Source organism: Trachemys scripta, chromosome 2 (assembly GCF_013100865.1).
Source record: "Trachemys scripta elegans isolate TJP31775 chromosome 2, CAS_Tse_1.0, whole genome shotgun sequence".
In the NCBI taxonomy this organism is placed as follows: Eukaryota; Metazoa; Chordata; order Testudines; family Emydidae; genus Trachemys; species Trachemys scripta.
The window spans coordinates 95,655,789-95,680,750 of NC_048299.1; the positions used below are offsets into that span (position 1 = coordinate 95,655,789).

At 39.6% G+C, this 24,962-nt stretch overlaps 1 protein-coding gene across 1 annotated transcript in view; it reads left to right on the plus strand.

The window, feature by feature from the left end:
* CNTNAP2 (contactin associated protein 2) overlaps nucleotides 1–24,962 on the plus strand; it is a 1,628,923-nt gene that overhangs the window by 1,139,766 nt on the left and 464,195 nt on the right. Inside the window, exon 12 of the mRNA XM_034761282.1 lies at nucleotides 14,011–14,130. Coding sequence (XP_034617173.1) covers nucleotides 14,011–14,130 — 120 coding nt within the window. The remainder of the gene's footprint in view (nucleotides 1–14,010; nucleotides 14,131–24,962) is intronic.

Here is a 24,962-nt window from a genome sequence, read left to right on the forward strand (position 1 = left end):
ACCATTTATTGCATAACATACTACTATAAAACTCAACATATCATTTAACTAAATTAAATTAAATTTCTGGAAGGCTAATAAGTTTGCAGGATATTTGAACATTATTCTCTGATAAGCATAGATTTATTAGTAAAAATGTATTACTCATATTCAAAATATATAAAAACCTTTCAGCCAGTTAGCCACTTGTAAGTCTTCTGTACTATTGTGAATCTGGTTCCTCCTCGTTGGGTGCAGTATTTTGAAAGAGAGATAACTCACCCCATGACTGTCTTTGAGAGAAGGAGATCCATGGAGCCCCTTGAAAGCCTTAAAATGCAGTTGTTCTCTGAAAAACCACAATGTAAAAATGGCACCTTCTCACTTGTGCTTCCTTGTGCATCATGAAAAGAATAATTTTACCAAGTTCCAGTAAAAGGGCTAATCATGTGCACTTATACTGCCCCATTGAAGGCAGTTAATTTACCCAGGTGCCACAGAGGAAATCATTTATTGCTGTGCCAATGCCAAAAACCTCCCTCATCTCAGGCTGAAGTTCCTGGGTTGGCAACTTGAAAAATACATATTTTTGGTAGAAACCACAGAGACAATAAACATAGAACTCCACAATGGTGTTTTTCCAGAGTTAACTCTTCAGAGTAAAAGCACGCTTTAAAATTATCCTTTTGCCTTCAGAAAGGCTTCTTAAACTCATGAACTTCTCACTTTAGATTACTTCAGGGAGAGCATCAGTTTCTTAGAACCTTTTAGAAAACCAGGCTATTTATGATAGATTCCTCAGGGGGACAGAGTGTGGTTAAAAAATAAATGTATGGACTTTTTCATAATCCAAGTTTGCACATGTTCTCATTGCATTTGACCAGTTCTCTTCTACCATCCTGAATTAGTGCCTGGATAGTGGTAATAGGCTAAATTTGCACATTCATTGCTCATTAGAACAAGCACCAGATTTCCTTTCATAGGATACTGGATTATAATTGGTTCAGACACAGCAGATGTGTTATAGAGAAGCGGCAACAGTTAGCAATACTAATAATACTCTCCAAGCTTGTAAAAGTAAGTTTTCATTATAAGTCCTCCAACTTTACATGAGGATACTTGTGCTGAGATGAATTCATACTAAATTCAACTCTTGTCTGTTCAAGAGGAGCCATTTTTGAGCTCTGTAGTGAAAAGCACCAGTCTATGTAACAAGACATTTTTATACACTGATAAAGAAGTCCAAATCCAGGACTCAATAATGAAAGATCAAACATCCTGAAGTCAAAGTCAAGAAAATATTTAAATGAACTCAGGAAAAAAAATACTTCATTTAGCTATACATAATGGTGATTTGAAGTACATATCTGCTATTAAAAATAAATCCCAGCTGTTTTCTTAACATTGATCTTAACTTTTTGTAGATGTCTCCCCAAACTTTATATGTAGCATTATAGAGGTTTTCATCTGTAAATGTCCAAACACTTTACAAAGATAGTTAAATATTATTATTTGCATTTTACATATGGGAAGGCTACAATGGAGGAAGAGATCCTGGTCCCCACTGTCTTCCATTCACATCACCTTGACAGCACAAAGAGAGTGGAAACACTTCCATCTCTTCAAGGGACAGCAAAACAGCATATTCAGCTTCTCCCCCACCCCTGCAGCACCTGGCACAGAAGGCGGGGAGAGGAGGGAAATAGGGGGCACAGTTACTTGATTGCTCTCTTGCTGTTCCCAGCTGGTGAATCTGGGAGCATTTACCATCTGGAGTTGTTTAGAGCAAGCCCCAGGCAGCTCTAAAATCTACTGAGGCTGGGACCCGTACAAAACCAGCATGTGAGGATTATGAATCTATAAACAGTTCCCTGGAGCTTCCCTCCAGCCCACTTCACTCAATGATGTTCCACTGTGACACAAATGGCATCATGTCATGCTATCAAGCCAGACAGACTCAAACATATTGTATTTTATGAGTCCATTTGACTCAAGTTTGGAACAACTTAACATTTCGTTTTCTTTGGTACCTAATTCAGCCACAGAGAATCACAATAAATAATCCAACAGACGGTATTTGTGTTTCTTACTGGTGTCTTAATTTGTGAAATTATCATGTGAAAAATTGGTGTCTGATTAGAATCTTGTAATGTCTGTAGGCTAACACTGTAACATCAGATACTAATTGCCTAAACTATGGCTTCTAATTTAAGATCTTTGTTCTAGTTACAGATTTTAATTTTGTTTTGTTTTTTATACAGTCACTTTTGATCAGATTTACTCTTGGTTTTAATCTTTTTTTTCTTGTTTTGCCTCCTAGCAAAATCTAACTTGGCAGGGGAGAGTTGAAGTGGATGCAACTTAGGTTTCTCATTGGACAGGATGTTTTGCTTCTGTATTCACAGCCAGCTCCTGGTTTGCAATAGTGTGTGGTGACTCAAATTACAATATTGACCCCCATAGCATTCATCTTCTTTATCATCTCCAGTGACAAAGAAACACACACTATTTTATCATCCCAATAACAACCCCCTACTTTGTTTCTGTTGTCACCACAATGATAATTGTCTTGTTTATCACCAACATGAATGAGACCAAAGTCAACTCAACAGAGATCTGGCAACTTGCCAACTATTTTATTATTTTCTTCCTGTATTTTAATTTCACGTCTGTCTCTACATGGCATATTTGAATACTGTGCTAATAATGAGAATCCTTAATAAGTTCATTAGTTCACAGTAGGAGGGAGATAGACAGTGAAGTCTTTATAGCAGCTATGAAGGTGACGTTCCATAACTCAGAGCTTTCAGAACCCACATGTTCAGTTTATTGATTCCTTTAAAATTACTTCTGTGCTACAGTTTGGAAGAATATTCATGTTCAGTTCTTTTCTTCACAATCTCCATTCATTGATGGAAGGCTTTGGCTTCCATGACAGCCAGAGCTAGGAAAGTGACCAAATGCCTGCAGTGCGAAGCTCCAGCTGATAGTCAAATCAGATGGCGATTATAATTCCTTTTCCCTTTCCCAATCACTGTAACAAATTGATTTCCAACTGTTTTTAATCCTAACAACCTTTTTATCAAAGGCTAAATGCAAAGCGCTCAGGGGCAGGACAAATGAACAGCAGGAAGAACATTACATTGCTTATTGTACCACTATCCTATAGAATAGAATCCTAGGACTGGAAGGGACCTCAAGAAGTCTTCTATCCAGTCCCCTGCACTCAAGGCAAGTATTATCTAGACCATCCCTGGCAGGTGATTGGAGATTTTTAAGAGCAGGTTTGACAATGATGGATATTCTACAACCTCTCTAGGCAATTTATTCCAGTGCTTAACTACCCTGACCGTTAGGAAGTTTTTCTTAATGTCCAACCTAAGCCTCCCTTGCTGCAATTTAACCCATTGCTTCTTGTCCCAGCCTCAGAGGTTATTGAGAACATTTTTTCTCCCTCCTCCTTGTAACAACCTTTTATGTACTTGAAAACTGTTATCACGTCGCCTCTCAGTCTTCTCTTATCCAGATTAAAGAAACCCAATTTTTTCAATCTTTCCACATAGGTGATGTTTTCTAGACCTTTAATCATGTTTGTTGCTCTCCTCTGGACTGTCTCCAATTTGTCCACATCTTTCCTGAAATGTGGCACCCAGAACTGGACACAATATTCCAGATGAGGCCATATCAGTGCGGAGTACAGCAGAAGAATTGCTTCTCATTTTGGGCATAGTTTTGGGGGGGGCATTGCCACTTCAAATTGCAAGCCTTTGGCATGCACAGAATTTGCCCCCCATGCATGGCTCCATTGGCCTGACTGGAGTTTCCACCCACCCCCAAATATAGAAGTCAAACTATGCCTATGTTTCTCATGTCTTATAGACAACAGACATCTGATGGATTTTGAAATTTGTTGCTTTTAAAATAATTCTGGGCCTGATTGAGCAACCCATATCTGGGACAAAAGATGGAGTGAGGCACTACTCAACATGAGTAAATGTGGGAAAATTGGGCCCCCAGTGATTTTATATTTTAATAAACTTGCTCATGGCTATGTATTTGACTACTCTCTGCTTCCTGGAATCAGAACTGCTGAAATGTACATCATAGGCCCTTGATAATCCTAGATGGCAACCAAACTAATGTCACAATGGGGATTTGCACTCCGGTGACTGCCAGGTGTTTGAGGATGAGCTTTGGCTAACTGAGGGCCCATGTAATTAATTGGCTAATGTGTATTTGTGTTGCTCTCCCCTAGTGGATAAAATCAGCCCATAGGTGTTAACAAGTGGTAGAGACATATGCTTTTGGAATAAAATATTTCTGTTTCTGTTGTTTCCATGAAGATCTAAGTGGCCGTGGGGTGTAGCATAGTGACAGTTGTAAAGTGCTAGGTGGTCACAGATTCGTTACAACATTAGAAAATTATTGGGGAATATATATATCACTCAATATTAAGGTAATACAGCCTTATGCATCATAAAATGAAGGAGCTCACAGTGAAGTTTGATATAATAAAGTTGTGAAGTAGAATGAAATTTTCAAATAGTTAATTATATTCCTATGTGAAAATTGCATTTCAGGTTATTCATTTATAGCAAACTTTCTTTTTTTTTTTTTAAAGAGAAATTATACCCTTGAAGGGTGCTGAATTACCAACGATACAGATTCTTCCTTTATCCAGATATGAGGGTTTTACAGGATTTGGTCTTGTCAACCCTTCTGTTTAATGTGTATGTAAGGCCACTGAAGAGAGAGCATAAAGGTATTGTGATCACCTCTAATATGCTGGTGATACTTAACTTCACCTTGCTTTTACATGAAATCCACATTTGGCTATTTTTTTATTCTTTGTTTTGGACCTGGATGGAGGTATGTGACCTGCCACTGAATCTGGTGAATCAGTAGATTAATCAAGGGGCATTTCAAGGACTATGCTTGAACCTTCAAAAATGAATGCAATTCTACGCTTTTCCACTGCAGCTCTTGGTACTCTATTGGATCTTTCATTGCTTTGTAGATATGCATATAGTCGTGGTGGTTTGGAGTGCCTTTTTTCTATCTGCAGCTCTCCAGGAGAATGTGAACTTTCCTCACACACGTTTACCTCACCACAGTTATTATTGACACTTCCAGGCTAGATTTCTGTGGTGCACTCAGACCAGCTTTTGAACCTCCAGAATCTTCAGCTGGTGCAAAACACAGCAGGCTGCCTTCTGTGTGTCGTCAGTCATAAGGAAGCACACAGCAGATTTGCTCTCCACTGACTACTTGTTTGATTCCTAAGGCTGGGTGGGAATCTTTAAAGACCTATGTAGTCTGGGACCTGATTATTTAAGAAACTGCTTCCTACCCTCAGTTTCATCATCACAACTGAGGTCCACTGGGGTATCTCAGCTTTCAGTGCATGGAGCATGGCTTTTTGTGGTTCATAGCAGGACATTCTCAGTCGAAGAACCCCAAGTCTTTCAGAGCCGAGTTTGATGACCTACACATACTGCTACAAGGCTGTTTTGTTCAGGCTTTTGGCTTAACATTACTTTGTTTCCTCAGGGTGGGAGAGGGGGTGCGTATGTGTCTGGCTTTATTTCTTTGGTTGGAAGGATGTTTTATACCACACAAGTTTTTATAAAGGGAAGGATATTTTTCTTTAGCATTCTATTTTTGCGGGATGAGTTTTGCTGTAAGAGTTAAATAAAACAGGTAAATATTACACTAAAGGTCTCTTCCCCGTCCCCCCCGAGAGAGGATGAAAACCACAGTGAACAGATGTCCTGCTTACCTTGTTAGCATCTTTTCTGTGCTGCATCAGGTTCTTTATACTTGTAATTAAGAACAAATAAAGTGGGATATCAAGTAATTTCAAACAGACAGATCTGAACATGGATCTAAAAGCTGAGTGACGGTGGTTTCCTCATCCCTTTTGCTGCCCTTCAGCCAGAATCGTGTGTCTGTACGATTGCTGGTGGGAATGTGCTCTTGAATTTTTGTTTATTTGTTTTAGATTTGAACTCTCAAAGTGAGGGGTGATACAAGCTTATTTATACAGACAAGCTGCTATGCATTTGAAAGGGAGGGGCGGGGGACAACCTGGCAATGCTCAGCAGTAATTTCCAGCCACATCTGCTTAGCCACCAGCAACTGCAAAAGAAGGGCATCATTATCATTTGTATATTTGGCAAAACCTTCTTCTGAAACCATTTCAGCTCCAGATAATCAAGATGATATTAAGTTACTGATCTGCTAATGAGAAAAGGTTTGGTGTATTTAAAGCATCAACTCCATTCTTGGTAGGGAGGAATAATTAGGTTTAGAGGCAAAAAGTGTTCCAAATAACTAGTGAAGTGAGTGGCTTTTTACAAGTACAAAGTATATCCACCTAAGAAATTAACACAGAAAACTATAACCTTCTGTAAAACAATAGTCATATTCTGGTTTGTAATATTGCCTGTTTTTAAAAGCAATATTGGTGACATTAAAACTGAATGTGTCAAACATTCAGTTAAAAGTATGACATACATTAAAATTGTTATCAGTTGGTCAGTGCTCAGCAAATCTTAAAGACAGCATATATGCCGTTCAAATTTTAATTTTCAGGGGCTAAGTGGATTATTTTTGTGTGTAACTCACTGTAACCCCCAATACTGTATCAAAAAGGTTTTTTGCGCTTTTTACATAGTATAACTCTCTCACTTTTTATATGTGGCAAAATCAGTCAGAAGCAAATATAAACTTGTGAAGTAATTCTGAATTTAACTCAGAACTAGAGAATGAGTTTTGAAATTTATTTTACTATTTCAGGGTTATGGAGGGTAGAGATGGTTCCAAACCAGAGTTTGGGTACTAATCCAACTTTAACCAAAGTTTGCTGACATTTGGATATGGAATTTGGGTTCAGACCACTGTAGAGATAAGAGAGAGCCATAAAGTTCAGATCCAAATCTGACTTTGCCCAGAATTCATGGGAATTTGCTAGTTTGGGATGACTTTTTAACTTTGTTTATATAGTTGCTGTTATAATATAACATTAATGAAACATTACCACTTTTAATTTTATCATCTTGTATTCTAATCTCTCTCTCTCACACACACACACACACACACACACACACACACACACACACACACACACACATATAATGAAGTAATACAGTAGGTTGACATATACAGCCTTATATGTAGGTTGAAGATCATCTTTCATGAGATACATACATCAGTGTGAGCCAGTAAATAAACCACAAATATGAGTGTCAGAAGACCTTTAAATCTAGAACTTCTCTGCAATTGAGTCACTGTGACTTTTGGCTCCATTATCCTAATTTAATCTATGTGCCTCAGTTTCTCTGACAATAAAAAACTGTAATATATGACTGAAAATGCATGTGTTGTAGTAGTTGTGTAGAAGGTATATATAGAGAGAGATCTCTGCTGACTTTGGCAAAACAGGACATAATGAACAATATCAGTACAGTTTAAGGTTTTTGTTTTCTGGTTTGCACTTGACTCTATGCATATTTATTACAAGAATAAAGCAATAGGCAAAGCCAATCAGACACACACAAGTAAATCTAAAAGGGTGGGAATATGTGGGGACACCAACATTTGGGTTTCATCAGGGACTCTAAAAGCACGAGGCTGCTGTTCGAATATAACAGGAACTGGGACAACTGACTTCTCAGTGGAAAAACAGATTTTTTGCTGTTGGTTTCTTTTTAATAGAAGGGCTGCTCCTGGAGAAGTAGATGTCATAACCCTGCTATAGTGCCATAATTAAGAATATTTTACTTTGGCTTTGATATTTCAGAGAGATTATGATATAGGATAATGTTGCTACATACCCAAAACTACAAAATTTTAAAAATCTCTGTTTTGGGCCAGTAATGAGACAGCAGCTTTTAGGGAATAATGCAATTTGATGAGGGCATGCATTCAAGCTTTTAAGAAAGCCAAGAAGAGACTGAAGACAGATGAGGTTAATATTCAAGTGCTGATGAGAACTCAGGTATTTTAAAGCTTGCATTGCTGTAATTAAAAATAATTGAATGGGCAGTAAGGAAGTGCTTCGATACATATAAAAACCATTGGTGTCCACAAATAACTGTGAAATATTGTGGACTCTACACATTGTTAGCAGGAAATAGTCTAATTATTGTCTTAAATTGAAAGTGAAAGGTAAAGTTTATTTCATGCTCTTAGAAATTATCTAACTAATGACTAAAACAGACAGGTTAGGTCTATAGATACAATGTGTGTCCTGTATCCTACAACTTTAAATACAATATACTGAGTTCTAAAGATCTCACAGAAGGTGTTAATTTTTGGTCTGCAAATCTATTTCTCAGATCTCTTTTTTGCTGCCTATGTTTGCAGCATTCTCTTTAAGGGCCGCGAGTTGACAGTCTTGGATACCGTAGCAAATTCCAAGGAGTCCTCGGTCTATAGAACTTCAATATGGTTTCTTCTTTTGGAATATGAAAGCAAGGGAATGGTTTGGCTTGACCTCATGGCCTGATTCTCCTCTCACATCATTCTTACAATAGTGTAATTCACTTGACTTCAGTGGAATCAGTGTGAGGGACTCATATAGTCATAGACTTTAGGGTCAAAAAGGACCATTATGATCTTCTAGTCTGACCTCCTGCACAACGCAGGCCACAGAATCTTACCCAGCTACTCCTGTAACAAACCCCTGACCTATGTCTGAGCTATTGAAGTCCTCAACTTGTGGTTTAAAGACTTCAAGGTGCAGAGAATCCTCCAGCAAGTGACCTGTGCCCCACGCTGCAGAGGAAGGCGAAAAACCCCCAGGGCCTCTGCCAATCGCCCTGGAGGAAAATTCCATCACTTCTTATTTCTGTACAGTCTACCTCATCATTGATATACAATGCTACTCCACCACCTTTGCCTTTATTTCTGTCTTTCCTAAACAGCACATACCCTTCAATACCTGTACTCCAGTCATGACTACTATTCCACCATGTTTCTGTTATCCCTATAATATCTGATTTCACTTTCTGCACCAATAGCTCTAGTTCCTCCATTTTGTTACCTGAGCTCCTCGCATTGGTGTACAGACATCTTAATTTTTGCTATTTGGCTTCTCTCACATTCTTTACCTGATTAGGCACAGACATTCTACCACCAGTATCACCCATTAGACTGGTATCTACACTACCCTTCCTCCTTATGTCCATTCTCCTACACACCGCTGTATCCTTTCTTGCTTTGTTTTCTTCCCTCTCAATGTTGAAATCCGGCATGGAGATTACCTGGACATGTCACAATCATCTCCCCCAAATTCCTAGTTTAAAGCTCTTTTAATCAGTTGTGCCAGCCTCCATCCTAGAAGTCTATTTCCCTCCCTTCTCAGGTGAAGTCCATCCCAAGAGAACAGTCCTCTGTCCATGAATGCTTCCCAGTGGCCATACATCCCAAAGCCCTCCTTAAAGCACCACTGCCTGAGCCATCTGTTGATCATCAAAATCTTGTCACACCTTTGTTGCCCTTCTCTAGGAACAGGCAGAATCCCACTGAAGATCACCTGAGCCTCGATTTCCTTAAGTGTCTTCCTCAGGCTGGCATAGTCTCCCTTGATGTGTTCCAGCGAGAATCTAGCCATATCATTTGTTCCCACATGAAGGACAATCAGTGGATTCTTTCCCGCTCCCGTTAGGATCCTCTTCAGCCTCAGGTCCACATCCCATATCTTAGCACCCAGCGACAGCACACCCTTCTGTTCAATGGATCAGCTCTAATTACAGGCCTGTCTATTCTTTTCGGTAAGGAGTCCCCAATCATGTAGACCTGCCTTTTCCTGGTGATGGTGCGATTCTCCGGTCTATCCCCTGTTCCCTCTAGCTGCAATCCTCTCGATTCCTATTGTCCCTTGAAATCCTCTGCAACTCAACCCTATATGTCTACAAGGAGATTTAAGAAATGTTTCATTTCTGCAGAAACCTTTTTCACTAGCAGATGAACTTTCAGTGTTTTAACATGTTACAGATTACTTCATCTGTCCTCAAGGTGTGAAGACTGTCAAGCTAGATCTTTTGTTTATAAACGAATATTGTGCCTGTAAAAAATGCTGGATTGACAGCTCTGAAACTGAAGTCCTCTATTTATCAAGTAGTGGTGTAAGTGTCTACATACTACCCTGCCAGTGTGCTTCCTATGTTCTGCAGGAACTTTCTCTAGGGGTGAAAAGGTAGTTAAATTCTTAAGGCCCATTCAGTACTTCATCAGTTGCAGAGATTACAAACAGTGGTGCCAGTTGTGGTGATGTTTTTTGTTATTGGGCCACCTATCCAATAGGAGTTTCACTGAGCACTGACTAACTTTCCATTGATTGGTGACAAGCCATTAGTTAGTAACAAATTTACATTACAAATGACTTTGGCCAAATTTGAGCTGAGGCCATAGAAGCAAAAGGTTCTTATGTCAGTACCAATTTCCTAAGACCTCTGGTACTGGGAACTATGTTTATAGGCCCCTCAGAAATCTCTGTCTCCAGCATATACTTAGTTTTACCCTTGATGTAGAGATTTCCTTTGTTTCTGAGGTGCAGAGCTATTGAGGTCCTGATGGATAAGTAAATCCTTCTTTAACATTTTTAAGATGATCCTTTGAACCCATCTCCTTTCAACTCCTAAACTCCTTTTTTCCTCCCTCATTCTTTCCCTTCCTCTTATTTTTAACTTTTCTTCTCTGGCTCCTTTCCATCTCTTGTCAAATACATTCCTGTCTACCTTTTCCTTAAGAAATCCTCACTGGATCACTTGTCTACCCCATGTGCCTCCCCATCTCTTTTCATGTGGACTTTGACGCTGTAAAAACTCCATATTTTGGATTTTGTGGACTCAGTACTTTTTGTTTTTCCTAACCTACTGCAGCTGATTGATTGCTCCTCCGTTGTAACCTTTCTTCCTTATTGCTCTCTGTTAATGTTTCTCAGGGCTCTGCCCATGGTCCTTTCTCTTTTGCACTCTACTCTCACCTCCCTGTGTGATTAATCTACTCTCGTGGTCTCTTTGCTGATGGTGAGTCTTCAATCTATTTCTTCCCCTATATCCATTCTTGCAGTTCTGCTGGTCTTTCCAATATCCTCTTTTGGATGTCCCACCTTTCCCTACATTAAAAGTAGTTAAAATAGAACTCCTAACCTGTTCTCTGTTCTTCTCCTCAAACATCCATGCTGTTGGCAATTCCTTCCAGTTCCTGCTCTACAACATTTCAAACCTCCAGCATTTCCTTGCTCTCCCTTGAAATAAAATGCTGGATTTATCTCCTTCCTTGACTACAGGAACCTTCACTTCTCTGACTTCCCTATTTCCTATTTTACTCAATTCCTATTAAGAATGGCTAAAACGATCTTCCAAACTTGATGCTCACCCTTGTTACTTTCTTATTAAAATCCCATGGCTAGCTTCTCTTTGCCAACTGAATTCAATTTAAACATTTTTGCCCCTCCCTTCAAAGCATCTACATAAATCTGACCCAGACTATATCTCTGCTGTTTCTCACAGGATCTTATTAACACCCTTGTTCTGTTAATGATGTCAGCTTCCCTGAGCCCTTCACTTCCTTCTTCCCTCTCAATTTTGTGCCTGGTTTAGCACTATTCCCTGTCTCAGTATGCTAGTTTCTCCCTTTTCTTCTGTATCTTCCTTGTGTCTCTTCTGTGACTAAATAAGAGTTTTTTGTCTTCGGGGCTGTCAACATTTCAAATGCATCTTCATCTGCACTGCCACATAAGTACCTATCACTTCTTAATTATCCTTTCAGTTCTGAAAGACTATGGAAAGGAGGGAAAGAAACATATCAAATATGGGCCCTTTAATTGTCTGTAAAATAGCTAGTATATTTTTGGCACTCTGGGAAGGACAGAGTACATGATGTAATAAGTTAATCAAGGAGAACTTGTTGCTGTATCACAATCTCTTCATATTAAAAAATGCAGTGCAGAAAATATAAAGACAGATTCTATAGTGTGTACCATACATTTATATCATTTTAAATTACTTTTTCGTAGCAATACATTGCTGATACAATTAATGGTAATAATTATCAAGCTTATGTTTAAGTAAACCAGTTGAATGAGCCTGTTTCTCCATAAATAACAAGGCTAGAGAAATTGAGGGAAAGATATGCGATATGTATCAAATAAAGTGTTGTATACCTCAAAATTCTAGGTAACAGAAGTTCTACATAAAAAACTTTAAGTTTATGAGCTCTTAATTAGCTTCTTCTTATCTTCCACTGCACCAGTTAAGACATTTGCGGTCTAGTGTCATAGAAATGAAATTAATAATGTTGTATGCCATGCGAGAATACACTCAGTAGTATAGGAGATACGGTCTGGATATACCTTGTTCGTTCATCAGCTGTCAAAGGATAAAGTCATTTTGGTGATGAACAATCCTTTCTATAGTACTGTTAATTTGTAAAAGATACTGTGGCTCCATTATGGTGCAACATTCTACACCAAGATTCTTCTGTTGACTGAAATATAATTCTATCCAGGCTATGTTTGTTGATCTTCAATATCTTTTCAGAAAAAAAAATCTTATAAATTCTTTCAGAATCATGTCTGAAACCAGGTGCAGTCACTGTGAAAAGAGAAAATCTGTCATCCTTGGTGTGGAAGTGGGGAGAAAGGAAATGACTAAGTGGAACATCTTACAATTCAGTTATGAGAAGTGTCTGCTTTTTATATAAGCTTAATTTATTAAATTAAAGCATCTCTAACGAACAATAAATTTATCCTGCAATATAGTCTTCTCTGTCCCTCTGCAATATTGGGAGGTCAGAGAGATTTTCTTTCTCACACACACATGAACACAGACACTCAAACTTTCACTTTATCTGTTTTCACATTACATGAGCGTGTAGATGTTTCCAACCTCCTTTTTCCTTCCTGTCTCATAGTAGCTGGCTGGAGGCCTTTAAACAAGGGGGATCCATCATTCACTAATCATCGAGAGCCCAGCAGAATGAACTATCCTTATGGATATTTGAAATAAAGCCATTCATACCAAGGAGATAATTTGTAGGATTTGCCAGCATATTAGGTAGATTTTTAGAGTGGATATGAAATCTGGGTAAACAACATTTCATTCATTTAGGGATTGATTGATTGATTTCCAACCCACAAAGCTATGCCATCTGGTCCGTTGGACAACAGAGAAGTTAGATATTAGTTAAATATTATTGTTCATTTCGTTTCCAGATTCGTGTAAGAAATTTTATGCATATCATTATTTAATTAATAGAAAAATGTATCTGGAGTATTGGAAATACCGCAGTCTGACAAGTGGTGGCAACTCTTTATTTTTAATGTTAAGCACACTACAGTGGTCACCTCTAAAAACCTGTCAATTTGGACTTAGATAAATAATTAACTTTGCCTAAGAATTTATAGTGTTTCCCATAGTTGCTACTGAGAACATTTGGGAAATACTGGGGTAATATTTAAGTTATCTACAGTAAGTGGCAAAAGGAGCCAGCAGAACTGTATAGAGGATGGGAATTCTGTTTCATAAAGGATTTTGAGATTTCAAAATTTGGCTTTGTTCCAAATCCGAATGAAACCCAAACATTTCAAAATTATCTGTGAAACAAAAAAAAACAAAAACAAAAAGATTAATCAAAATATTTTGTTCCAATTTTGACTTTCGTTTTTTACATATTATAATATACAATGCAAATTTTTTTAAAATGAAATGAAAAGTAGTTTTAAAATGAAAAACCAAATGTTCTGTTTGAAAATATGAAAAAGAGACACTTGACTTTTTCTCCATTTTTCTTCCAAACAAAACATGATTCCATCAAATTTTCTCTGACCAGCTCTAGTAACCAGTGTACCTTGGAAAAAATATTGTGCCTTCTATTAATTTTCAAGTATTAAATCAATGACTAATTCATGGTTCTTGCACTAGTGTGAAATATAAAATGAAGAAGAAAGTAATTGTGATTTGGAATCAGTTGCTCCTGGACTTCAATTTCCTTATTAATATATTTTATTTTATTCCATTCCAGCTATTTATGACCTCTCCTGTGAAGCATACAAACACTTGGGCAAAACCTCAAATTATTACTGGATAGATCCAGATGGCAGTGGGGCACTGGGACCTTTGAAAGTTTACTGCAACATAACAGGTAACTGTACTGTAATTACCATTTTCATGTTATATTTGTAATGTATATGTGGCAGAGGGTTTGAGGCCTGTCCATAATTCATATTTCTTGGGAAAAGAAAAAAAGATTCAGTTTTAGTAAGAGGCCGGATCATATTAAACCAGCCAAGCTTGTTTGGGTGGTATCTGACCTAATCATTGTTAAAAGGCCTTTGACCTGGTCTACATTCTACATTTAACAATTAGCTTGACCTAAGTACATCATTCAGATGTGAAAAATTGACAACTCTTCCCTTCACCCCCCCCCCCCACAGCGATCTAGTTAAGTGGACCTAACCCCCAGGATAGGCAATGGTAGATCAAAAGAAGAATTCTTCCACTGGCCTAGGTGCTGCCTCTTGGAGAAGTGGATTTACTATAGTGAAGGGAAAATCCTTTTAGTCAGTGTAGGAAGCATCCTCACTATGACCCTTCGGTGGCATAGCTGCACCTGGGCCACTGTAATGCTCATATTGTAGACATAGCATATGTTTCCTCAGTGGACCATGTCTTAGAGCCAGTCTCCAAAATCCTATTGTGTGTATAGGTAACTTGCAAAAACTGGTTAGCAGTCCTAGATCAGGGAGGATTTGATAAGAAAGTTCTCTGGACAGAGCAAGGTGCTTTTTCTGTCTGGATAGCATGATGCTCACAATTAGACCAAAATGTTCAGAGAGAATTGCTTTCAGAGATATAAGCTATTCACTTTTCTTCTTTTTCTCTGTAGCTAAGATGAGAATGTTTTCTCTCGTTTAGCATATGAAAGGGTATATCTAGTTATGTTAAGCAAACAGCTTCTTTTGTTCTTTCTGTTTATAATTAATCTTCTTTGTTAAAAAATACTTTTGTATGAATAATTTCATGCAGACCTTCTTAAAGAAAAGAGAATCCAATAAGCTCTAAAGCGAGTTACTGAAGGGTAAAGGGTTTCTGGAATTTGTGTGTCCAACCCCCTCATCCTTGGTCAAGGGAAATGAACAAAGGGGCCCTATCCCATTGTCTTGTCATGGGTGTGATGGGTGAGCATAAGGATAAGACATTAAAAACAAAGGAGGAGATGAGTTTGTTTTGGTCAGTACTGTTCATTCATTTCCAATGTTCATACATAATGCAATTTGTCTCTGCACTTAGCTGACACTAGTTAATAACCAATACAAAGCTTACTAAATATTCAGCTAAGAGAAGTATTTTACTTAATCCCCGAATTTCCCAAAATACAGGATCTTGTGGGAAATCTGCACAATAAAGAGGTTCCAGAATCTATTTGCTTTCAAATACCCTGACACAGGTCTTCAGAATTCAACTGCAGGAACCAGCAGCAAGAGCGTAGATACATGTTGTAATGATGAAACGCAGGGGGAAAGGCAATCTCTCATTTAACTGGATCCTCACTCTTTGGGGCTTTCAGAATCATAGCCAGCACCTTAACTGTATCAGTAAGTAAACAGGCATGAACTGCCAGGGAACAGTGCAGGGAACTTACGATATATCATAGCGATTCCTAATCAAGAAATGAACTGCCGTGTTCAGCACTAGCTGTAGCTTTGGGGTATTATTCAAAGGTAGCCTTTTCAGTAAAAGTTGATTGAAATAATTTGTTGAGCATGAAAAAGTGAATCTATCCAGGGTGTGAGCACTTTTGACATATGCTAAAAATAAATATACTGGTACACACAAGAATAAAACTAATAGTGTCCCCAAACCAGAAAGTAACCAGACAAGAGAATGAAAACCAACCATCTTCCCTTCCTAATAATATTTTTTTCCACAAAACAACTGCTGTAATTGCCATAGAGATATTGTTTTTAAATTGCCAGTGCGTGGGGAGGTGGTCCATATGATCATGAATGAGAAGGCAGAGGGTCCACAATCCTTTCTCTGCATTAAGATGTGATCCAAGCCATGAAGAAGTTTCAGAACCCTGCTCTAGCTGAATTGCTTCCATCAGGCAATTCCTGTTTAATACATTTGCTGTAATGCAGATATAATTCCCTACATAAATGAGATCATGATAGAACTGATTCACTGTTAAAATGTGAGTAATACACCTCTACTCCAATATACACGACCCAATAGAACACGCATTCGAATATAACGCGGTAAAGCAGTGCTCTGGGGGGGCGGGGCTGTGCACTCCGGTGGATCAAAGCAAGTTCAATATAACGCAGTTTCACCTATAACGCGGTAAGATTTTTTGGCTCCCAAGGACAGCGTTATATTGAGGTAGAGGTGTACTGTGAAAATTGAAATGCAAGTAACTTTAGCCACTCTGCTTTTAAAACTGGACAGTCACCCTAAAAGTTATTGTCCATATGACAGCTTAGAAAAGCATTATTTTTCAATTATTCCTCTATTTACATACTGTATAGAACCATCCTGGGTATATTTCCAGTCCTTACAGCTTCCTTTATTGGTTTATAATGACAGCAGTATAGCATAATGGATAGAGCACCAAACCAGAGATATGGGTTCAATTCAGTATATGTCTTTCTGGATAGAATTCAGTAACCCCTACCCTATATTTTGTGCCAATAACAATATGAAATATCTGTAACATACTAATTAAGGTGAAGAGATCAAGCTTAATTCTTTAATTCTTCTACAGAAATATCTGACTGATGGTATAAATGATATAGTGATGACATATATAATCTTAAATTACCTTATGTAGTGTATTGAAAGATATCAGATTAGTGTTGTTTGACATTAAATAGGTAATACAAGAAAATACTTTAAAATGCAGTTATGTATGGCATATCAGGTATTTACTGCATAACAGACTTATCTGTTCAAAATCATTAGTGCAGGTTTGTGGCATTATTAATAAAATGTTTAATGAAAGACTTCCATTAGCTGAATTATAACTAACTTTTTCTTAAGAAGACAAGGTGAAACAAAGCCCTCATGCCTACAGACATGGCTAGAATTAACTTAAGGATGCTTTGTAAATTCTTATGCTTGTCAGATCGAAAGAGAATTTGATTGCTGTTCCTTCATCACTTACATCAAAGCAGGAATATATTTGTTAATTTTGTGGCATCACCATTGCACTACTAAACTTGTGAGGGTGACAGTTAAATCTAAAAAGTTCTACAGAAAGCCAGTACTTTATTTAATAAGCATCTCTAAATATCCTTTGTCTGAAATAGACAGATCAGCCATTTGAAAGCCAGAATGCCTCTAACTCTTATCTCTTGAGAATGCTGTTTAAATTCTCTGACCTATGCATATTATGAAGTCAAGCAACAAGTTTTGGAAAATAGTCATGTTTCAATAGGGTCACTTTCTTAGAAAAGTTGAAGAGAAAATCAGAGTGCATCAGACATGTGTCCATGTTTCTAGACATAATTTGTGTCAATATCTCTAGACTGTCTTGATTTAGTAGTCTGGATATGTCATGTTAATGTTTTCTGCCCTTCCTGGATTTCTATGGTAACTGAAAAATGTTCTGGGTTCTAAAATCTTTTGGCTAGTCAACAGTGTAAGCAAAATATAAAGAATACAATGTGTGCGGAAACTAGGGTGACCAGATTGCAAGAGTGAAATATCAGGACACATTGGTTGAGCAGGGTGACGACAGACAGACACAGGTGCACAGCCCCAATAGGAGCCAGAAGCACACTGGTCCGCCTGGCCTTGTGCTACCAGCGTGCCCCTTGGGGATGGGCCCATGCTGCACCACACAGCTCCCCTGCCCAGCACCCCCTGGATCCACTATGCCCAGAGCCCCCCTAAAACCCTTCCACCACAAATGCACAGTGCTGTGCACATACACCCGCCCAGCACCCCCCTGCCCACAGCCCCACCACAGCTGCCCAGCACCCCACACAGAACCCCCCACTTGCTAGTTTCCTAATACACACAGATTTCCCCTCCCTCCCTTCCTTCCTCTCTCCTAGTGCCCTTCCCCACAGCCCCACCATCACAACTACACAATGCCCCATACAGAACCGCACTGCCCAGTGCCCTGACACACACAGATCTCCCCCACTGCCCAGCACCCTCCACACCCTCACAGCCCAGCACCCCCCACACACCTCCCAGACACTCACTCCATCACACCCTGCCCCCTTCCCTGGCCGCACTCACCAGCCCTGCTGGGAGGTCTCTGGCTCCTAGGGTGAGAGAGGCGAGGGGAGTCTCCAGACTCTCCATTTGCTGTGCCCGCCACAAGCACGAGCTCCGTGGCTCCCATTGGCTGGGAAAAGCGCCAATGGGAGCTGCTGGAGCCACGGAGCAGGGCTTGCAGGCGCCGGCAGCATGCAGAGCCCCCCCGCCCTCAGAGCCAGAGGGACCTGCCATGGGGCGAGGTGGGGAGTCCTGGCGGTGCTCACCTGGGGCGGCTCCCATCCCGGGAAGCATCCGGCAGGCTGGTCCCTCTGGCTCCTAGGGTCGTGGGTCAGGTCTGTTGGAGGGGGGGGAAGGAGGGCTCTCTGCCTGCTCCCGGCACCTGCAAGCCCTGCCCCTGCAGCACGTGGCTCTCCTGCCAACGGGCAGGTGCCGGGAGCTGCCCCAGGAAGCGTTGAGCGGCGGCGCCGCAACTGTGGTGCCGGGACTGCGGTTCGGACAGACCCTGATATCGGGACAAAGGGCGTCCTGACCTATGTAAGGTCGGGATGCGGGTCAAGTCCCCTAAAATTGGGAGTGTCCCGATAATATCGGGACGTCTGGTCACCCTAGCAGAAACTACAAAACCACTAGAAACCATCTGAGATGTTCTCTAAGAAATGCTATTTATATTCAAAGCAAAGATTCCAAACCAAAGCAAAAAACTATACCCCCTTTCTCCAAAACTTTCATGTTAACACTGCTATATTTTGAAATTAAATCATACAAAAGTCAAGAATCTCTAAAGTTAAGGTTCTGACATTCCATATTTAAATGACCATTCATGATAAATTAGTAAAACTTGAAGAAATTGTGAACATTTTTAGATACCCAGCATTTGTCCAAATGCTTGTGAACAATAACGATGTTAATCACAGCTTTTCAAAAATATTTGCAAATCAATATTTATACCGTTTGCCCCCAACTCCAAAGGCTGGAGCCTTTCAGAAGAGACCATTTAAACAATGTTTGTTTTAAAGGCGTAACGGGACATATTGTACAGTACTTAGTTTGAATTAGAGATTGGCCGACTCATGATCTGAATCCAGAATGAAATCTTCCCAAAGTTCAGTGGTGTTTGGATTTAATGCTCTGGTTCAGCCCTTTATAGAAAGAGACCCAACCTGTGAAGTTAAGGTGTTTCTCTGAAATTAGATTCAGATAGATCTCCCAAAAGTTACAGGAAACAGTTTGGAGCCCTCTTTGTTTTCCACTGAAATAATACAAGAACTGCACTGAAACAAGCTATGTTGTTTGCAATGTTTGATGTAGATCTAAACTGTATTAGATCTCCAGCCCATTCTCAAATGATTTTTGGCATTTCTGAATCCTAGCTCCTCTTTGGGCTTGTTCATACTCCTTTGACAATTCCACTTATGGAATATGAAGTGGAGAAATAATAGTGAGCAATGATACCCTAAATGTTTTGAATCTCAAAATAACATTCAGTTCAAGACAGCTCTTATTTTATCAAAGCCCATTTGTTTATTTCTGGTATTTATAATCTCTTGGTCAAAATGTGGCTGCCCTGCAAGGATCTTAAAGGGGGAGAGGGCACAGAGAGACCTTAATTGCTAGTCAATCCATCTAGGAAGCAACCATATTTTTGGCTGCAATATGTCGGTAAGTGCATGGGTAGAGTCTTACCAGCCCTAACTATAGTTCTCCAGATCCCCCTGAGCTTATCTCCGGGAAGGGGGTGTGGTCATGGTCTAGCCATTCCCGCTTCATGCTCTGTGCTACAGTGCTACTCTGAATCTACCAGCCAGTCTACATTTGAAGAGCAAATGTAGAGAGTTGTAAGTACATTCCTAGTTGTTGCTAACAAAGGCATTTAACTACTGTGTCTTGTACATTGTGGTCATCATTGTGGTATCTGGATACCTGCTATTGGCTTCTGCAAGCAATTATGATCATAACTCATCCTTTTCCTTTCCCAGTGCAGCTCAGGACTGTAAAGCCTTCTGTCTCCACATACTTTGACAATTCACTAACTGTACCTTCAGCCTCTTTCAATCATGCCAGTTATACAAAAAGATGGACCCCCACCCCAGCATTTCATGAAAATTATACATGTGGTAGTTATTGCCATGACATTGTGAACAGACTTTAAGCAGCCACAACTGTTGTGCCCCATGATTTTGCATCTCCTTGCCATAAATAGCGGGTAACTGGAGTGCTTTTTATGATGACATATGTGGAAACATATGGCATGGCTATAAATGTGCCATTCATCACCACATACTTGATGAAAAGCGGCCTGATAGTGGTAAATGTTTAATTCTATTGTACAGATCTTATACAATTGGCTTCTCTAATGGGACATTTTGCTTGAGGGCTAATTGGACAATCTGCCTAATGACAGCACCTTCAGCATACATATATGTAGGAATTACACAGAGTTTTCAGTGCTTCTGTGCCTCTCATCTATCAAGGAATTTCCTTCTATAGTCTATTGGATAGTGGGGGGGAAACTAAAAAAAAACATCAGTGCAGAAGCTTTATTTTGGAAATCTTTTCATTTGCCACTCTAGTTGCTTCCATCAATACTTCTTTTCTCTTTCTTTCCTCTCCCCCACTCTCCTTTTACTGGTTTTTTCTATTTTTTCTTTCTCTCCCCCGTTCTCTTTCTTTCTCAGCTCGGAAGGGCATGTGACATACTCTAGCAGAGTCTAAGTGGTGCCAGCACTGCTGCTGGCATCTGAATCACCTAATATGCAGATCACAGGCATAATCACGCTAAATGTTAATCTTCTTCATACGTGTCCAGGGGGTTGCTGTGGAGGGAGAAGACAAAAACAAAGGGACATTGGAAAGGAATATGGCAATGCCAATTGTTAATTTTCCAGGATCCTCACGCTTTGGCAGCGAAATTTAAAAAAAAAAAAAAAAAAAGCGCACCTAGGAAAATGCAGCAATTCCCATAATCCCCTATTCCGTGAAAAACACTGAATCAAGGAGTAGGTTCTTGTCTGAGACCAAACACTGATGTATGTTATTGCAGAACTCTTTATAACTCATGTTTCAAGGAATATGCTAAAGGATGGGGGAGGAGTATTAGCTGACTGCTGCAGACTAGCCAAATGAGAACTGGATAGCTGTAATTTAGAGCTCTATTTGAACTTCTCATCTATTAAAGATAGGTATTGCTATTTGCACTTTTGTATCTGTCTGGATCCTGTACCCTAGCAGAGGTCACACTGGGAATACTCATTAAGTTTGTGCTATCTATAATGTTCTCACTTGCACTTTATGGTCACTTTACTAAAATGAAATGGCTTTTATAGGCTAAACAGTTATTTTACCCTGAGTGGGTTTCACTGGATAATGAAGACATGTGGGGAAAGAATTAGCTATTTTCTTTATATTTTGATGACACTTTTCTTTTTTTCCCCTCCACATTTGCCTCCTCATAAAAGGTTTCTCTAATTCAGTGTGTGTCTGTGGACTTTGGGGAAGCAAGTCTGTGATTAAATGTATCATGTCACAGCTTAGAACCTGTTGGCTTCAGATTGGGTTTCCTGGTTTACAAACCACAAAATCTCTTATACACTCTTTGCAAAGGTTTCCTTGCCTGTAGGGGTCAGACATTTCAAACAATGACTCCTGGGTATGTCATATCAAGACCTGGTTGTTTCTGTCTACTGATGCTGTTTGTCAAGTTGACAGGCAGCAGGACTAAGAATCAAACTACTTATCTGGAGAAGACAAACTTAGAAAAAATAGTACACTATCTGTACAGGGATTGTTTTCATTGTCAGAATTCAGAGTGGATTCATTTAAAGGAAATGAAACATTTAAAAATCCTGTGCAAATGGCATATTAAGTTAATTTATTTCCAAGATACATAATCAAGCATTTGAAAAGAGTATAGTCAATTTAAAAAGAGACAAAGAGTGCAAGCGAGAGAGATTCATTCTACTTTGAATCCCTAATCAGTGTTCAGGATGCAGTCCTGCACTCTTATGTTTAATATTCTAAATTAATTTACCTAGAAAAGCAGGTTAGCAGTTCTGTCACTATTCACATGAAAAATTCAGGGCTTCTTACCTCCTCCTGTTTGCTCTGGCAGATGCTTTTTTTAAAAGAAATGACTCAGCAATGAATGAGCTGCAGCACACATCCATCCTTGTCTGTACACACACGCAAACAGTGAGCTGCCAATGCAAGTTCCATGCCACAGCTGAGTCATCTGTGCAGAGAGACTCCCCTATGGCTCCTTTCTAAAAAGTCCTGTTTCTCTTTTCACAGCACAGTTTCTTATCATAAACTCTTCAAGGAAGGGACTCTGTGATTTCCTATGTGTTCATACAGCACCTAACATAATGGGGCACTAAACCTGACTGGGGCCTCTGGATGCTACTGTTAAATTAACATCATGTTAAGTATAATACAGGAGCAGTAGCCATGCCCCAAGAAATATGTACCTGAGTCCTATAACAGTGAGAAATGTATCATGATCAGTGGAACTGGAGTCAGAAAGCCGATGTTCCGTGGAGAGACTGTTATTGAGAGGACACCAGGAAAATAGGCAATGCAAGGAGTTAGGCCAGAAGCAACTCAGCCTCATGGACAGAGCAGTCCACGGGGTTTAATAAAGTTCTGTTTGTTCAGCTTAACCTGCATTCAGCATCACACTTTGCAAATGAAACATGGTGGCAGCAGCTGAGCTGTAAGTCCTCTCCAGTGCAGCAGCTGGCAGCATGAGCCATGGAACTCTGTCTGAAGGCCCTGAAGCCCTGGATTTTGCAGACACAAACCTCACCCAAGGCTGTCTTCTTGTTAGCAATTTTGGCACACAGGAATTACCCCTTCACAGGGGTGTCAAAACAGTCTAGCACAGGCACTGATGGAATGAATGACCAAAACCCTGTTACCAATGAGGGACCTGTTGCAGCCTGCAGGATGGAGACATCACTGAAGGAGATGGCCAACAATCAGAGCTAGCAGGTGTAAAGTATGACAGGTCAGCAAGGACCTAGTGGACCTGGCAACAGGCATGCCATTAAAGAGAAACCAGGAGTGGACTAAATGAGTTGTAAGGAGTGTAGTGGCACTCATGTTATAAAAGGTGACTACTCAAGAGGGACAAGAGGTCTGAAGGAACAGGGGACACTTACACACCAGTAGACACAACACCTGGAGCATCTACAGAAATCATCACAGAATAGAGAGAGAGAGAACCATCTGAAAACCAATCCCACATGCAGAGGAGACTCCACATAGAAATAGTTTGCTACACTTGGAGACGGGTGATAGAGTGAGGTCATTCCTGCTGAGGAGACCAAACTATCTCAAAGACTTTATAAGCAGATGCCTCTGTGGTAAATATAAGACTTCAACTTGACTATGTGCTAGCAACCTCTGGCCAAAGGAACACTGGGCATCTATTATTTGCTGTAATGTTTATACTAAAATGTTTGTAAAATAGGGAAGATGTATCACAATGGATACATCCAGTGGAACTGGAGTGAGATGATCCAAGTTCCCTGGAAGAACTGTTATTGAGAGAACACCTGGAAAACAGAGTAGTCCACAGGATTTAATAAAGTTCCACTTGTTCAACTTAACCTGCACTCAGCCACATTCTTTAATAACAAAATAAGTAGGTATACTTATTTTTAGGGAGCCATTTTATAATGAATGACATCTACCACAGTGGTAACAACTGTTTCCAGGACCTGTGCAGGTTTACGAGACAAAATATGGCTGTGTCATTGCAGTGTTCACCACTTCCAAATCATCTGTATACACTTTAAGTTATAAAAGAATTCCAGACCCTGGACATCACTGGAGTTAGGGGAGTTTAGACAGTCTTCTTGTTTAGAACACACACTCTGCCCAGACTCTGCCACTGTACTGGGGCTTAGAACACCCACAACTGAAAGACAGAATAGTGTGCCAAGGCCCAACAGGGAGACTCTTCATTAAAAGCAGAGAAGGTGGAGTCCAACTAGAGTAGCCATCACAAAAGCCTGAGATATAGGTCCTACTGCATGTACTAGACAGGAACCGCTGATCTACCTAAATAAATTTAGAATGCTACTGAAGGACTGTACTGCCTGAGAGCAGTTTCCTTTTAGTATAAAACGTTGGTACTTTCTGATTCAACAGTACTTCCTGAAGGCACAAGTCAGGATTACCCAGCATTAATCAATGTCTGCATTCTTCACTCCCTGACTTTAGAATAAAGACAGATGCTTCTGGCAAAGAACATTCAGATTCATTGTTTTTGTTTGTTTGTTTGTTTGTTTTTTAAATTTAGTTGCAAATGTTTCACACAGTGCCCAGGCAAAAATCTCATATCAACAGAGCATATAGGAAAAAACAATGTGTAGCCGATAGTATATTTTTTTATTTACATTAACTCTATATTTTTGACTCTTTTCACAATGGGCAAACATGTAAATATGTGAAAGTGAAAACTTGAACGAAATCTGAAGTTGTTCTAGCCAAATTATGCTCTCTGTTACATCAGGTAAATTCAAGCTTACTCTTTGGGAGTCAGTGCAGTAAATCAGGATTTTTTCCTGGTGCAAATGAGTGCAGAATTTGGCCTATAGAGTCATATCTTGATGTGCGTTGTCTGTGCAGTGGCCTGAACTCTGATGCAGAGTCCTCAATTTACAAATGAACAGATTTGCATTAGCTATTTGTCCTTCATAAGAACAAACAAAACAAAAGAAGAACCTGACATTAATATATAGT